Below are 18348 nucleotides of genomic sequence, written 5' to 3'. Positions count from 1 at the left end.
TATGCACCATTCCAGAAATAACATCTTTTTTAAAAGATACTAGGTCATCATTTGAAGCTGCTGCACTCTGTAAAGAGTCTTGGTCTCCTTTATGAGGCATTTCGCATCAACTGTTCCAGGCAAATTTTGCTTGCAATTTATCATCTCAAATAATCAAGCTTATCTGCTGTACAGGATATTTATGCATAATTTTGCAATGACTCTTCTTTTTCTGAAGCAACAGCTCTCTTTGGTTATGTTTTTTAGTTGAGTGTACAGCAGTTTCATCACAGACTTGATGGTATAGAATATTGGCAGAGACATTTTTTCTTTATGTAAAAGATCTAAAACAAACAAATAACCATCAAATCACTGTGAACAAATTCACAGGTTTGCTGGAAGTTCAGTAGAAGCTAGATGTATTGGAAACCTCCCTTAAATTAGTTCAATAAAAAATAACTGAGTGGAAGCAATACAGAAAAGAAGATGAATAGTTTTCCAGACAACACTTTCCTGCCTAATATGATTTGAAGATCAGCACAAGTACACAATAACTACTTAGGCAATTCTCACAGTGTTTTAAGTAGTGTGGATATGATTCCAATTATAGGCATCATGGATTTCTTGTATTATGTTCACTGTATAAATCATGTGTTGAAGTTTATTGAGACAGAGCTGGAGACTTTGATGCGGTAATCTGTTAGAGAAGGTAGCCATCTGGTCTAGCCTGCTGTGAATTCAGATCTCACCAGTGTCTGTCAACTAGCTAAGCAGGAAATAAAACTAATCTTAGGGAACATTTGGATATTAAATATGCTAGTTAAGGAACAAGGGGAGAAGTAATGAGATAATTTGTTTAATAAAGTTACACTTCCACATCACCTGTAAATACTGTTTCAATTACTCTTGCCAGACCTGAATGTGCAAGGAGAATAAAGGTCCTCACTCCTCTTAACACTTGGGAGAAGGTCTACATGACAGATTAGCATTTCATTGTGCAAAATGGCACAGTTCCTACTAACACGTCATTTAGTGAAACCTCTCATGCAAGCAAAAATTAAAACAACTTTTGTTCCTGAGATCTCTCCTTTAGATAGCTGTTAAGTTTTGAGGCAACTTCTTCCTGCAATGTGTTTATTTATAGGATAAGTAACTTAAGTTTAATTCCTCTGGTACTGGATCTGGTTCTCACCCAGAACTAGATCAAGTTCTGTTTATTTGCAGAAGTCTGCAAGTGTCATGTTGGTGTTACATCTCAGATGGAATCAGCTACATCATACTGCCTTCTGCCAGAAGACTATAAAATAACAGTGCTTATTATTCTGTATGTTCATAAAGTTACACTAAAAAGCAGTTGCATGGCTCCTGCATCTAAAAAGGTACAAATGGAATGGAATGGAATGGAATGGAGCTATAGAGATAGAATAGATTAGAAATCACATTATCGTGTGTGTTCTCTTTTACTCATTTTTCCAGTCATAAGATGAGTTGAAAACATAAGAATTGTCTTGGAATTAATTTTTTCTGGTTAGATATATTGAGATAGTGTGCTTTAACTGCAGGCTAATTTTGCTTTTATTTCCAGAGGCATCCAGACTGCTCCAGCTGAGATGTGGCTCTATTTGGGAAAAGCAAGACAGTCACATAAGGCCTCATCTAGATGTGATTGCCTTTACCAGCAAAGCAATGACACTAAGAAGCAAAATCTGTACTGAAAAATAACTGTATGTTAAAAAATCACGACGGACCTTAGATACACAAATGCTCAGTTTGTATGCCCAGTGTAGTGTGAGACCATTTACACTGGCCAGTAACACTTGGACTCTTATAAAACTACAGAGATACCCAACCATGCTGCCTTTACTCCCTAGTTAATTTGGTTAAATACAGTGTTTTAGACAGGTATCTCTTTCATTGATGGAGATTTCAAAGGACTTTGTAAACAGCCGTTTTAACAAACTATCAGACAGTATATGCAAATACTTTTGAATACTGCTGGCATAGTAAGATTAGACTGTAGCATAAGGGCATGTACAAGGTAGGCATAGCATCATCTTTACCCAAATTTCTTCCTGGTACCTGTCAGACAGATTACTCCATGCCACAATGTTCAAAACATAATCTGTTTCAACTCTGAATATCAGCAATAACCCTAATACCTGACTGATTTTTCAAATTTGCTATATTCTTGGCCTTAACCTTCTGCAGCAATGTATTGTATACAGACTGTATACAAGAGCCACTCCCTTTTATGAGTTCTGGAATGTCTCACTGACATTCAAATTTATTGAATACTCTCCTGTTCTGGTGGAACAGAGGAAAGAGAGTTCCTGAATGATCTTTTTAAGACTACCTTGTTCTATTTTGTTTTTCAATTCCTTTTTCTTTTCAATCATCCATTCAAAGTTTTTCAATCTCTACAAAAACAGGAGGACAGAACTTGCTACTGAGGACTTCAAGCTGTAATGTACAGAATAACATAGGTTGAAATCATACACTAAAATCCATGTGTTTCCATTATGCACTGCTACATAATAGATACATGATTTCATTGCATACAGAATGTATTTTCTCATATGCACCATGATTACACTTCATTCCCAGGAATAGACAGCTGTGGATTAGAATAAGCAGCCACTTCCCTCACCCCAGCACAACTAGACAGAACTGGAGACAAGCAGGAGGAACTCATTTATGTCAGCTGAGTCTCTCCAAATATCATCTCAAGCTTCAGGAGAAACAAACACTCCTTAAAGTAGGGTTTGGGGGGGTTGGGGCATTTACCTTCACAGACCGTTGTTAGCGCGAAAGGATGGCCTGAAGCCATGAGACAGTGAAACTGTCAAGCATCACTAGGGAATGACTCACATCTTCCCTGTGCACAGCTGGGACTTCAGCAACCACAAAACTAACACTTTGGATGCTATTTTCAAAGGTTACTGCTACATTTGGCTACACAACTGTCAATGGAAATTAAGAAAAGGAATGTCCCTGTATTCCTAGAGGGCTTTCCAAGTCTCCATGCTGCTACTTATTACTTTCTAGAGAAAACTTAAACTGGCCTTCCTAGAGCCAGACTGTCACTATAGGTCAAAGGAAGGATATGATCTAATAGATCATATCTAGTCTGTAACTCAACTCTTAGCACCAACAACTTTAGCTAATATACTAAAGGAACATTTAAAAGAAGGTGGTCTTAAGCCTGAAGCAGCAAATTCACCATTACACCAAAGATAGTTTCACTATCTGCAGTTACGAAAATTTTTACTAAATTAATACCAGATTCACTTTTTCTGCTTCAACTTTCCCCTGCTCAGTTCTAGGTTTTTTTCAGTTTTTCAAAAACCTTCAAAAATTCTCTCAATATGGTCAGTTAGCCTCACTAACCCTAAGACACAGGTATGGTATTATACATGTAATACCATATAATTACATGATGAAAAAAATAGTACCTGAGAGAATACTGTAAATTCAATATTGCATTCATTTATGCCATTCTTTGCACACTAAGTCCCTGATTTTTACTGGCCCTTCAACAAACTCCCAGGAGTCTAGACAAAACAGTATGGTGATTCTTTAGAGAGACCCAGACAACTGTCGATGGCAAAAGGCAAGAGCCTGCTCTTTGTCCAGGGGGGGTGAAATTATTGCTTTATTTGGCCCAGAGCCCCATTAGCCCCTTCCCCATCCCTGTTCTTATGCCAAAGAGCCCAAGCCCTCGGCTGTCCCGGGGCTTTTCCCCGGGGCGGGGGAAAAGGCCTAGGGGCAGGGACAAGCCACTGCCCCATCAGGGACAAGGTGGGAGTGGAACAGAGTTGGGTTACATTCCAGTGTGGGAGGATGGGCGCGGCCGAGCAGGGACAAACCACGTGATACAGTTTCCAAGGGGGACAGGGAAGAAAACATTACAAACCCCAGTATAAAAATGGAACACAATATAAACCCAATTAACACACTGTTACATAACAGACGATCACTAAACGGTTTTCAATGCAGCCCATGTCATCTCCTTTTTGCCTGGCATGCTTTTGGAGGTCAATTTGTTCTGTGGCAAAAACAAGAAGCTACCAAGAAAAAAATGGTAATTTTTTTATGCATCTGATTTTTAACCAGGTAATTTTAATCCTCACCTGAAATCCTTAACCATCCATAAATATTTCAGATATAGAATGATTAAAATAATACTGAGGCAGCAACCATCTATCAAATCAAAACATTCAAGGTAGCCTATCGGAACCACTGATTTATAAAACATCCACTGCAATTCATAGGGCACAGTAATTCAAATCAGTCTACTTTCCTCACATAAGGTTCCAATACAGTCTAGGGTTCTTGGTTCTCCTGGTTTGGCTTTTTCACTCTTGGGATAAAACGTACAACTATTACATCACCAGAGTAACAACCTGGTAGCAACCACTACTTGTACTCTCTGGAGCCTGAAAAGAGGATGGTTGACAATGCAATTTGTCATGAACTGTCATATGGATCCACAAATTTCAAAGCTCCTACTGGTTCAAAACTGGTTGTATCAATGTACAGAAAACAGGATATGATTATACAATGTTCCTTGTGTCATTCTATGAAATTGTGCCTTGTTTGAAAAAGCAGTAAGGTTTACAAATTCTAGGGGTCTTTTCTTATGTGCTTTCAAGGGTTTTAAAAAAAAAAAAAAAAAAAAAAACACCAAAAAAAAAAAAACAAAAACAAAAAAAAAACACCCAAACCAAAAAAACCTCCCCCCCCCCAAAACAATAACAACAACAACAAAAACACCAGTGAGAAACTTTCTAGTATTTCTAGCTATAAAGTTAAGAGCTGCTGGATATGTGATTCACCTCTTGGGTTTCACTTAACAAAAGCCTGGAGCAAACAAGCTCTGAGCAGATTTCCAGCCTGGCTACATCTTCAAAGGACTTTAAAAAGGATACCCCAAAAACTTACAAGCAAAGCATGAATGAAAGAAACACAAGCAATTGTTTCCATTTCCTGTTGTATCACGACCACAGAATCAAAATTCTCAGTACATAGAAAATTGCAGAAATCTCAGAGAAGTTGTAACAAGATGACAAGCACAAACATATTCAATGAAGATTAAGAAAATATATTAGGCAAACAATATACAGAATTAGCAGAAATAAAGAACATTTAAAACAAATTCTCTTCTTTCATTTATCTTCTGGAGCACAAAGATCCCCATCTCCATTCTCTTTCTGAAGTTCTAAGATCCCTTTACTCTCCAGTCTTCATTTCATGATACTAATCACCATGCACTATTCTTCATCGCTTCACTAGGATTTTGCCATCAAGAACAACAAAACTGCAATTTTCCAATGGGTTAAAACGGAAAGTAAAAGCATTAATCTTAGATGAAAATTAATCTGGGAATATGACCCATTTCCCCAGATTTCCATACTCTGCCCACTGTGTGTGAACGTATATTTAAAAAAACTGTCCTAGATCAAAATTTCTTCAAATCTTCAGGGGAATATATAGCCACTAAATAAAGCACTGAATCACCACTGAATAGACACAGGCTTGCCATGTGGCACAGCAAATACTGATGGGTGTTTTTCACAATGACCAAATGTACCAATGGTACTTTGCACACGTCTGGCAGAATGTATTTCCATTAGGAGGCAGAATGAAAGATACGGCAGCTCACTGAGCCACTCAAATATTTTCGAATACTAAATAAAATCTGCCTCCTCTCATGGCATGCCTGATTGCCACTTTCAACTGGGAACTTTTACAGAAAACAATTAAACAAGTACAGTCTCTATCAGGAGATGATGAGTCTATTTTGAAGTATGCTTTCCCAGATCAAATGCACTATTACTTTGCCTTTAAACACTCCATATTTAAACACTCCATACTTAACTGAAATTTTCACTAGAAGCAAACTTCTTTACATAGAGCCAGGTCACGCCATGGCAAAGACCACAACACTTGCTAACTCATCCTCACAACCACAGCAACAAGCACTGTCTCCACAGAACTGTCACACCATCCAGGGCTTCAAATACCATCATGAACGCAGGGCAGCCAAAAACCACCAACAGGTGTGCACCCACACAAATTCATCTGGACACACAGTTGTCATCTGCAGTCAACCTCTACAGAAGCTCTGAAGGTTGCTGCTGCTGTTTCAAACCAGACAAAGGACTTACACTTCCTTAACTTCTTCCCAACACCTTTCTTTTAATACCCCTAAATGCAGTCTGGATTCTCATAGGAAGCTGTTGAATAAAATAGGATCTTGCATATTATTACCTGGTCCCCAGTAATAATAAAAATACTGTCTGCATGAATTTTGAGATGAAGCATTTTTATGGAAGCTATCAACCTTATCAACAACTCCCTTGCTAGCAGTATCATGAAGTTATCCAACCATGTTTTCTGAATAGCTAAGGAAATTAAATTACATCTGGAGAAATTGTTTTATCATGGAATTTAAGCTTCAGTTGATCCATAATAGTTTTCAAAAGAAAATAAAAGCAGGTAGGGCCACTGGGCTGAATACTTCAGCCACAAGCTTAACAGATGAACTGAGAGTTAAACAGCCTTTGAAGTGTAAGCGAATGAGGCCCAGACCAGCTTATACAAACTTCTAACAAATTCTTATTCACTAAGTGATGTAAATGTAGTTGCAATTCATGTATGATTATCCACAGAATTTCATGTGTGTACAGAAAATACTCAAAATAATGCTGACCTGCCTAACGTTGCAACATGATAAACATGATCCAGAAACAGGAACATTTTCAGAGAACAATATAAAAAGGTAAAATTATGGGCTTCACTTTTGGTACCAAGTATATCATATGCCAAGTATATTACTGAAGGAATGCCTTGAAGAAAGGGAAAAAGAAAGAAAGAAAACAGCACTTTCTTCAGACTTCAGGATTGAGTTATCTAGTCATCAGTCTTCACCTAGACAGAGCAAAGTAAGAATACCACCAGAAAAGAGTCAGAGCTGTTCTCCTTAGCAGATCAGTACTCCACACTTGCACAGGTGTGTAAAGTCAGGCACAGAGAGTACCTCTGTAAACCTGCACAATGTCATGAGTTCAGAGACACCTCTTTCCCTTGGATAATGCTTTACTTCTTTCTATTTCTTATCTACCTTGTATTACTAATCTCCTTTGTTGACATTAAAGCAGAACTTGAATCAGAATTATCAAACAAAAATCAAGAGGTTTTTTTTGTTTGTTTTTTTAATATGAGACATTCACATATGCCACATGTGGCTCAACTATCACCATACACAATCCCTGATTTACATAGATGGTCATGTCTAAACATCTGTATGAATGTCGATACTTGATTCACAAACAGATAAATGTTGTGCGTTTGGAAGAAACTTATATATGCATCTTTGAAAATGAGATTCCTGTTGTCTTTTAAAACTCCGCAATTTTTTTGTTATTTCCACTTAAAAGCCAGAAAATTCTTTTAAGTCTGGAAAATTTTAACTCAACTTGAGGGCAACAGTGAAACCCCATTACTGTCAAAGTCTCATAAATAACGAAGTTTTTCACATAACCCATCCTAACAGGTAAGAATTAGAACGCTTACAGAGAAAAAAAGAACAGTTTGCCACTCCACATCATGCACCACATCTAGTTCTTGTGCCAAAATAAACAACACAGGCTTGAGAAACACAAACACTGAGAAGATTTAAGGGTTTTTTTAAACTCACTCAATTCTGCCTGTAAAATCCTCCTTCTAATAGTCTTATCGGTGAAATCTGGATGATAGTGGAAAAAAATGTCAACACCCACTGGATTATGCCTTTGCTTGTGGTTTTAGACTGCATTGTACTGTGATTGCCTAAGATCTAATGCTTATTTTATTGGCTCAGTAATACTACAAATCTTTTTTGTAAATTCAAAGAAACAAATGTGTCAATCCTTCAGTTTCCCATTTTTCCTCCTTAGGATTTATAACCACCTGCCTCCAGTCTTGTATTACCACTTACTTATTTACCACTAGCACAAATACCAAAATCACCAGAAACAGGCTTAAATGAACCTAGACTCAGTTCCAGTCCATTTTCAGTCATCTGAGCAATTGCCTGCTAAAAATCATGGGTTTCCCCAACAAGCAAGAAACGGGCAGTTACTTTAGCTTGAAATTCTACATTACAATAACTTCTAAATTTTTTTCAGTCATACACAAGTATCTTAGTGCTAAGAGCAACACCACAGTACCTTGTGTGCAGGTCAAGAGACAGACAAAGAATGTGAGCATTCATTAAATCCCATAGCTCTTAGACCAGACAACAGTTCCACTGACTGGCTGCAGAGGTAAGCAGCTAGGGAGTCTGAATGTACCTTAGTGAAATGTAAAGAAATTAGCACAGGGAACCAATCTGAGACATTAGATTGTAGCTAGTATACATGACCAGTGACAAGAAAGAAGGCACCTGAAGAAACACTGTGATATGATATGTGATGATACGTGATAAAAAAGCATCCAAAGCTGGGGCAGTAAGCAAAACTGAAAGACAGATTCAGCATCACATCTCCATATACAAAACTAAATTGGTCAAATAAGGAAAAATGCCATTAATCAGACTGAGATGTAAAGCAACACAAAATCTGCACAGGACTGCAGAGACAGCTGTAGAAGCCATGCCTTTTCCCAAAACACCGGAAGACAAAAAGACTTCTTTCAGTATCACTAAAATCAACGGCTCAGTAACTGAATGTCTACCAGAGGGCGCAATCAACACATTAACAATTAGTCCCAAGGATGTGGTCCTGTCTCCCTGGCATTCAGTGAGTGCCAGGTGATCTGCAGTCACCTTTTGAGTGACCTTATGCAAGGCACAGAACATGCCTTGCTTCCAAGGACTTAACACACTGGTGGTAATAGCCACCAGAGTTAGAAGCATTAATATGTGTTTATATGAAGTATTTACTCATTTAATTCTTTTTAGTGCTTTTCAAATGGTATTCATCAGATGGAAACAAAAGGAGGTGTCCCAGGTGGTGGTGCCGTCAATGCTACAGGTAACTGGCAAATGCTCTGAAAACAGCAAAACTGAACACCACCATGTCTATACACAAAAGGCTCTACTATTCTGGTAGACTCAACTTGAAAATCTTCGACACAGTAATTACATATGATCCTAAAACCTAGAAGAATGTGACAATTTTCATATTTCCATACAGTTCAAATGCAGCTGGAAAAATAATTATTGATTTACACTTTCAATATTGCAGCTGGAAAGGAGCTCCTAGATAGTAAGCATACCTGACTTCAAACCTCAAGAAAATAAATCACAAAGTTGATGATGTCTAAATGGCAGTCAATCTTTAATCAGCACATTATTGAACACTTCCACCATATAGAGTTAGCAAAGTACCACAGAAATTTGCTAATTTTCTCATCAATTACCTACAAACCAAAGCCCTATGATCAAGAAACCGCATTGGCCTTTACCACTTCCCAACAAGAGATTTATTTACAGCACATAGCAGAGAGACATCCTATTATCAAAACATTACTTACATACTGTATAGGCCTCTTACTATAGCACTATGAAGTAGTAAAACCTTAACACAAAGAAGAGTACACAGTTGCTTAGTTTACAAATAAAATTAAAAAAAAAAAAAGAAAAAACAAGTTCAACAAGGCAATGAAATTAAACCATTTCATTAGCAGAGAGAAATTAGAGAAGCAGAAAAAGTATTTTACTAAAAAAAATACAGAAGCCTACATGCCCAAATTATTTCTCTTCACATCAAATGGAGTTAAAAAACATCACAGAGTTCACAGGAAAAAAAAATTCAATGTGTCAAAAGCTAAATTTCCTCTTCTGTTTCAGTTCTACATATTAGCCTCTCAACAGGTTCTGGAAATTAAATATACCAGCTTCATCAGTGGTTTTGTTTTGATACTAAGTCTTGCCCTTTAAAAACACAAAAAAATATCTGCAAAGATACTAAGACCAAGACTCATGCATTGGATTTTTCAGATATCTTCCAGAATACAGACCACCAATATGGTCATTGCTCTTCACCAGGGATTCTTTACTCCATGTCTAGGAAAAGTATATGTTGACATCTTTATTAAAAATCCAAGTTCTGCATTGGTTCATTTTGAAAAAATAAATTAAGAGGAAACAGCTGCTAAAAGAAAAGTGGAAAAAACGGGAGGAAAAATGATGTAAAATTTGGTGATATTTGGATGCTGTAAGCTAACACAAATGATTCGTAGGCATGTGCTGGCATCCACGCAGATCCTCAACATAATGCATGTTTTCCTTATGCAAATTACACATACTGCAAATTCCAGTCTATATATTCCATTGTATATATTCACCTTCCCTCCTCCTTTTCCTCTTCTAGTTGGAAATACCACCTTCCCTTGTCATGACAAGTATTTTAGTCAAGATATGCCCACAGGATGCATGCATGTGTACACACATATGCACCTAAACAGCATCCAGGGCTCAAAGACAAGCCTGTTTTGGCTGCAGATGGTTAAGAAATCAGGGGAAAGAACTAATCTCTCACAGGTTTAATTCTGGGTATTTAACATCAAAAGTTTTCGAAGGAACATCTTAGCAACCTGGTAGCTCCCAGATGTGCCAGCCAAGAATGTTACAAAATGTGCTGGAGTTTCTCTTTTGCAATAATTGATCTCAGTCCAACAGCCGACCGCTCTACACCCAGCACATCAATCTACCTTCTAGGCCATCCAGCTGGAGCAGGAGGCTGGGTCCATTTAGCTCAGCTAAGTAATATATCTCCCATTTCAGGTAAATCAGATACTGGAGCACACAAGACCAACCCTGCAGCTCACAAGACTCACTGAGTTTTTTGATGGCACAAGACACTAACACCATTTCTGCCACCACACCTAGCCCCAGAAACAAGTTGGGCACAAGATCAACAGTGACATGAGGCCACAAAACACATCATTGACACTAAATGCTGCACTTGCTGGGCCTGCAGTGGTCCCCACCATGGGTGTTCTTTGCTGGCAGCTGCTATCAGAGGATGTCACACCTCCACACAGGCAGTGGAGAAAAGGACACTTAATGGGCAAAGATGGGAGGAGAAAAGGTGTAACTTCTCCTGCTGGTCACATTCACTTATAGCTTTTCCTCTCCAAATCAGCCCTCCATGAAGATCTCCTGGCTCGCTTTCCTTCCCACCTGCCTGCTGCTGGGGACCTCAGCTTCCCACTCTGCTTCCAGAGTCGAGCAGATGTGACATCTTGTTAAAAACATCCCATTTCTGCCTCTCATACACAGAGGAGGAGAAATCTCCAGCTAGTGAATGAAACTTTTCCCCAGCTGGCCCAGGACAGTATGTAAGCAACAAAACCGTATATAAAAAAGGCAAGGAGATGGACTCACAAATTTTCCATTTTTTTTCCTAGATCCATATACCTGAAAACAATATGCTACAATATGCCACAGACCTGAGCTTGATAATAACTTCTGTATAGCCTTCAAAGTGAACTCAGTAGAGTTTTATTTGCATGAAGAACAGAGCTGATGTTAATTTGTCTCAAGTAGCATGTAGTTCTGAATTTTCTTCCTATAGCCTTAATACTAGTATTTTTGAAGGGAAATAAAGACTTCTTCAACTGTAAATACCTGAAAAAATTCAAGTAGGTAAAATTGAGCTATGAATGCCTATTGAGCTTGGAAACATTAATATTTAGTTCAACAAAGGCAAATGCATTCCATATAATACCTGCGGGTTATCTCTAATCAGTATTTTGTTTTCCTGCACTTGAATAATGGTACATTCTTAAAGGATCAAGAGAAAAACAAACAGGTTTACATGAACTGGTGAAGGGCCTTGAAGGGATGCCATATGAGGTATGGCTGAGATCACTTGGCCTGGAAGAGACTGAAGGAAGACCTCATTGGGGTCTTCAGCTTCCTCATATGGGGAAGAAGAGGGGCAGGCTCTGATCTCTTCACACTTGCAACCAATGACCAGACTCAAGGAAATGGTGTGAAGATGAGTCAGGGGGCATGGCTGGGCACTAGAACACACGCCCCCATGGAAGTGGTCTCAGTACCAACTCTGTCTGAGTTCAAGAGGCATTTGGACAATGCTCTTGGGTTCATGGTGCTAATCTTGGGGCATCCCTTGCTGTGCCAGGAGTTGGACTCCATGATCCTGATGGGTCCCTTCCAACTCAGACTATTCTGTGATTCTACGACTCAAGGAAGTTCCCAGAACCATTCCATGTGGGGCAAAAGACCACTGAGTGGTTAATACCTCTACTGAAAAGTTTTCCTTTAGAGCATTGTTGTCATCCTGAGAAGTACTTTGTAAAAAAGCATGTTTGTTTTATCCGGGCTCACAATAATTTAGCAATAGTTTTATGTTAAAAGAATATTACCGCAGTTCGGGACCTTCATATCCAGCAAGGCTGTCCTCTTATTGTTGTCATCTATGCAATATAAGTCCTGAGTTTCTGTGTAAAACTTGGTCTCTTGGAATTTCTTGATCCACATGATTTCACAGGAACACTTGAATGGATTGTCCACCAATATCCTACAGGTAAAAAAACCCAATTTATTTAGAAGGCAAAAGGTACCACACACATAGAAAAAAAATGAGGAGCCGGGGGGGTCCAAGCATTCAACTGGGTGAAAATACAAGTTAGTTAGGAAGGTTAAGGAAGGAAGGTTGAACCCCTTCATTAGGAAGCATAACACAGGCATCCTTAGTAAACTCAGTGCAAAATAAACTGCCAAGTTGGTAACAGTTTCCATGTAGGGAATTAAGCTCTGCATACACTGAGGACCCAGAATATCACAGGCAGGAGAGATCACAGATGGGATTTGGCTACTACTTCCAATTCAACTGTGTAAATCAGGAGCCCGTGAAGAATGGCCACTCAAGAAGCTCCATTTTATTTCATAAATCAGGAAGAGATTAGAAATCACCTCTTCTACACCTGAGCCACCACTCAGTTACCTCAAAAGCAGTTTACTGCTGTGGCATGGCAAATGCTTTATAAAGTCAAAACAGTCTTGGATTATACGAACACTCTAACAAACTTTAATCACAAAAAAGGATTTTGCCTAATCTTTAAAATTCATCTGCTACAACACTCTAGTAAAACTTCACAGTAAAACCATGGGCAACGTAATGAAGAAATACTAAATGAAAGAATGGCCCTGAAATAGAAATCGATACGGTATTGTGCATGGAATTTAAACCACAGGTTAGTAAACTTAACGAATTCAAGTTCTGAAATTTAATAAAACTACACAACAGTGTAATGCGATTACATGCATATAAATATGAACAGAAGCATGTCTAAATAAACACTGATCAGTATTATTTTTCCTTCCACTGGCATACATGAGATCCAATAAAGTGGGTGAGCAAATGTCTGTTTAAGGCATTTCATTACCAGGAGTACAATCATTCTTAACAAAGTTTCACATACAGAAGGCCAAGTTTCCTGCAGAATCTAAGCTCATAAATGCCTCCTGAAGACATGAAGAGTGCAAATCATGAAAAAATCATCTTATTAGACCCATAACCTGTTCCCCCAAAAGCCATCTCAAGTTCTCTGAGAAGAAACAACTGCAGAGATCCTCAAAAGTGCCTGAAGGAGCAATTTGTATTCACAGAAGTCATCCACTGTATTCTAACATGCAGCAAGAACAAAAATTGTTTGCACAGGACAGAGTATGTATGAACATGATGATTCATTGAGTCAAAGCCTATGAAATGCATTTTCAAAGGAGTGGCATTTACTTCCATCTTCTGTTTCTTCCTATGGCTCCCTGATAAAGAGAAATTTCTCTTGACCAGTGGCTGAGAAATCTTCTTCTAGTGTGTTATTTTGTGCTAAACCCATATAGGGAGTTAGGCACATCATTGTCAGGATGCTGGATGCATAATGGTCCTCTACAGACACTTGTGTGAAAGAAAAATTCTTTCAACAGAAAGCAAACTCTGAGTCTTTACCTTGTTTGCTCTAATTCTACAGCTGCATTTGTTGTAGAAGAAACCTTCCAAGGTGGCATCCCCTCTTCTCTAATACCTGGTGACTATCCTCTACTACACCTTATTCAAAACTTCTCATCCCTTTATGTTTTGACTTGCAAGAGTACTAACAGGACAAACATACTTATTTATCAGGTTTAGGGGAAGTTGTTCAGAAGCTATTTATGGCAACATTTGTATCTCAGATTCACCTACCAACAGTTCTTTCTCTCCTGTTTCTGATCTTCCAGCTATATATTAAACACTTATTAACAGAACAGTTCAAATATACTGTGTTTATCACTGCATGTCCTCCTTTCAGGCTCTGCTTTTATCCGTTCACTTTCTTTCCCTCATTTCCCCCACGTTTGTTTATCTCACTTCATCACATTATCCATTTGCATAACTTCAATTTGTCTAGTCCTACACTCTCTTTCCCAATCCCACGAGACTCTTCCTCGATTTTGTATCTCCTTTTTCTCCTACCTTGTACAACATCATGCATTGCTTCTATACCTCAAATACAACTTTAACCTTCACACTAGCCATTTTTCCCATATCTGGCTCACTCCCACTACCTTTGCCCTGTTTCCCCATGCAGAGGCAACAGAACAACGAAGGATATGGAGCAATGGGAGAAGTCTGCAACTAACTAGTCTCCTCATTAGAGAGCTCACAACTGTCAAGTTATTAAAGAGTATTCCAGTGAGCAGTGTTCCCTGGGCCATAAAGAAAATAATTATACCAACTTAATTATCAACAAAATATACTCAAGGGGCCTATCCTTCTTTTGTGCCACTGAGATTTGCTCATTTCACTTCTCAAATGCTGAAGTACACCTGAAGAGGCCTAGGATTGCACGTCAGGTGCTTCATACTTGAACTGGCACTTTGGACAAATTCCGACTCTGCTCTGAGATCAAGGAGAGCAACCTCCCTCTCTTCTGCAGCCCCAGCTCTCCCAGAACTCCTGCAGGGTCTCTGCATATTAGCAGAGAATGCATAGGATGACCAAAATTTTGGAATATATATCAATAAGAAATATGATAGATGTAACAGAGAATAAAAAATATTAGTACTAAAAAAATTAAAAAGAAATGTTTACCAGTGCTTTCATTGCCAAACGATTATATAAAGCACAGTGCAACTCAAGAGTGTGAGAAAACAAAAATACTCTTAAATAGCCAGCAACAAGCATATAAGCTGTGTAGCCACCATAAGACTGTGAGAGACAATCTTTGTATGAATATCTGCAAAAGACTGTATTTTTCACTAGTTCAAATATTTAAATAAACACCAGTAGTTTTGTGCGAAGTAATGTCACAATAAAGTATCTTGAAGCTGAAGGAAGAGGCTATTTTGACCTCTACAATGCTTTAAAATACATACTTAACCTTCTTGAAGCCCTGGAATTTCTTTGCATTTAAGTATTCAGAATTGATGCTTTCTTTGGACTAGAACTGCACTTCTAATTCCTGATGGACCTCTACCTTCAAGAGAACAAACTCTGAAATATTTTTCTTCCATTCCAGCCAAAAATAAACTCATATTTTAAGAAATGACAACTTACAGATCAGACAAACCCAGATGGCGAAAAGGCTTCTTGGACAAACTTGAGAGCTTGTTTCTGGATAAATTGCTATGGCAAAAGAGAAAAATTGCATTAATTAGACTTGCTTCTTCTTGCACTAAAAATACAGTTTGTGTCTCTTGAAAAAGTATTGAAGAACTAGAACTGACTTTAAAACTCCATTGACTTCAGTTGTAAATGGGTAGTGTTCAGTCTATCTTTATGGTTTGAAGGGTTTCAAGGGCTTGAATCCAGTCAGCATCTAATGTCAAATACATTCAAAATCTAACTCAACAGGGATCAATATTTTCACTTTTAGAACTTTGTCAATTGCAGAAAAGCAGCAGATTTAACTGTATTTCAAAAGTATTTTGTAAAGTCCAGGTGTTAATTATATGCTCAATTTATTCATGTGAAATGGGTGTACCCCTTTCTTTGATGCTGCACCAAACTCTGTAGTCATGTAAGCCCTCCCCACATGCTAGCACACATCCACATCAGAGCATTTTAGTTGTTCTTTTCAAATTGCATGTGCAATATGCACCCACAAGGAAGATCAAAAGGAAAACTGTAAAATGCCTGTATTGGTTTTTTATGTCAATTAAGCATTTATGGTTTCCAGCGTTAATTAAGTGAAAGATCTTCTCCCATCATGCAGAGCAAAGAAATGTTGATCTGAACCAGAAATACTCCTCCCCTCACAGCTTACAAAACTGCTTTCTCCACCCCAAAGCAAAATAATGCTGGTTTTGTACAGTCTTATTAAAAAGACTTCAACAAGAAAATCTTTTTAAGGAATTAAAGATAGTGAGAGCAGTAAACTGTTTAACTGTCAGCAGTAAAGTGCAAATCAGTGTTATGAGCCAAAATATCATGAGTTTTATGTGGTATTATAAAGGTGCCATAGAGGCTCCACACTTAGAGTTGCATTGAATCTAAAATCAGGGATTAAATATCTTTTTTTTATCTTGCTAAAGAACACAGTGCTTACTTCCCAACTTTCAGTCATTGTTCTTTGAGTACAAGATAATTTTCACAGAAATTACAAGTTGGATACTCTACAAATGTTTAGAACAGAATCAGAGAGATTACACTTATATTTCATCACTGATTCCTTCTGGCAAAGAATAACCTGAAGTTTACAAACTGATTTGCCTTACATGTGAGGAGAGCAAAACATAGGAGCTACTATTTCCTTAGTCAGGTGAACTGCACTGCCCTATGGCAGGTGCTGGTGGAAATGTCTCATAGACCCTGATTGGATAAGTGAACATTAAGGCACAATTTGCATATAGAACAGATGTTATGTTTAAGCAAACACTGTCACTATGCATTTTTTTCCTAGTATGCATATGCTCTGTGTTGGGAGGTTGAATAAAAGAAGCTGGATCCTCATACTGACTTGGGCATTTGCCTCCAACATGGATCCACATCAAATCCCATCCCTCCATGGGAAACTCTTCACTCACCACACAGGAGAATCGCTCCTGTTCCCACACTGACAAGCAGCCCTTATGTGGTATTGCACCTGCCTCTCTTACTTGCAGATCTAATAAATCCTACCTTTCCCAAAAGACCACCAGATATACAGTGGGCTTTACCTGCAGACCACTGCTATAAATTTATCATCTTAAGCAATACTTTGACAGTAAATTTAATTTTATATATATTTTTTCATTAAGTGGGCACTTTTTATTGACTACAGAGATGCCGACTGCAGTCTTCTTAATACATGTTAAGTGAAAAAAATCACTGCCAGGTTTATTTTGAAGTAGTTAAGGATCCCACTTCCACTTTCATGGAAAGAGGATGTGAATTAATTCCCCAGTTCAACTATACATAAAAAAACCATGCCAAGCAGCCCAAAGAAAATGCATCTGAGATTCTAGAGGGTTTTTTCCTTACAGAAAAAAAAAAGTACAAGAGCCTGGCCCCAAAGCTAAACTTGAGGAGAGGACCCAGATTCAGTCAAAAGTATGCTTGTATTTCACATGAAAATATCAAGCTTGCTTTAAACTTGCTAGCCCTAATTCAGCTAAAAGCAAACCAGCGGCAATATGAGTAGAACAAAACCAGACTGAGAAACTGCATAAAGATTTACAGAGCTAGCAACATGGGCAGAGTTCTATCACCTATAGTGCTTCTGAAAAGGGGAGGCAAGAAAGAAGAGGAAGGAACAGATCTAAGGAGAACTGAGGGAAAGAGGTGAAGACATGGCCATTTTGCTACACTCAGTCTCCCTCCACAGGCAACAGCCTGCTCTGCCTATGGCTGGAATGAGCCCTGAGTAGAAACAAGGGGGTATCTGCAGCAATGTTAATCTCAAATGGTTTCCTTTGGCTGCCTTAACTAAACCTGAACAGTGTAGAGATACAAACACATTTTAATACCTGGAGCTGTATATGCACACTGCACTCACAATCTATGATTCAGTGATGCATCTAGATACAGGCTGGCACATAACAACAACAATTTTTAAAAGTTTTTGTAAATAGGCACTTGCTGTGAAATGTTTTCACATTTAAAGGCACTGACAATATATCGTGCACATGTATTACACAGGTCCATTAAATTACTCTTAGCAGCAGATAAGCTTATAACTACAGCACTACTAAAATGAGACTGTTGGCTAACTTGATTCTATGGGCAGCGAAAACAAAATTAGATGAGCAAGGCTATTAATTACACTTTAATAGCATCTAATAAGACATTTATTTTCCTGTTGTTTATGCTGTTACTCAAACCTTCTCATGATAGATAATTTTACAAAGATACCTGGGCTACATAATACATAAACTTTCCCCAAAAAATAAGAAAATTA

The 18348-nt window shown here is 38.2% G+C and overlaps 1 protein-coding gene across 6 annotated transcripts in view; it reads right to left on the bottom strand.

Moving 5' to 3' along the window:
* NTRK2 (neurotrophic receptor tyrosine kinase 2) overlaps positions 1-18348 on the bottom strand; it is a 200087-nt gene that overhangs the window by 158857 nt on the left and 22882 nt on the right. For all 6 annotated transcript variants that reach the window (XM_040089248.2, XM_040089246.1, XM_040089252.2 and 3 more), the window contains exons 4-5: positions 15528-15596; positions 12355-12509 (exon numbers count right to left, since the gene is read on the bottom strand). In XM_040089248.2, coding sequence (XP_039945182.1) covers positions 12355-12509; positions 15528-15596 — 224 coding nt within the window. The remainder of the gene's footprint in view (positions 1-12354; positions 12510-15527; positions 15597-18348) is intronic.

Source organism: Hirundo rustica, chromosome Z (assembly GCF_015227805.2).
Source record: "Hirundo rustica isolate bHirRus1 chromosome Z, bHirRus1.pri.v3, whole genome shotgun sequence".
Classification (NCBI taxonomy): domain Eukaryota; kingdom Metazoa; phylum Chordata; class Aves; order Passeriformes; family Hirundinidae; genus Hirundo; species Hirundo rustica.
Note: the sequence above shows the minus strand (reverse complement) of the source record. Positions and strands in the feature narration are given on the sequence as shown.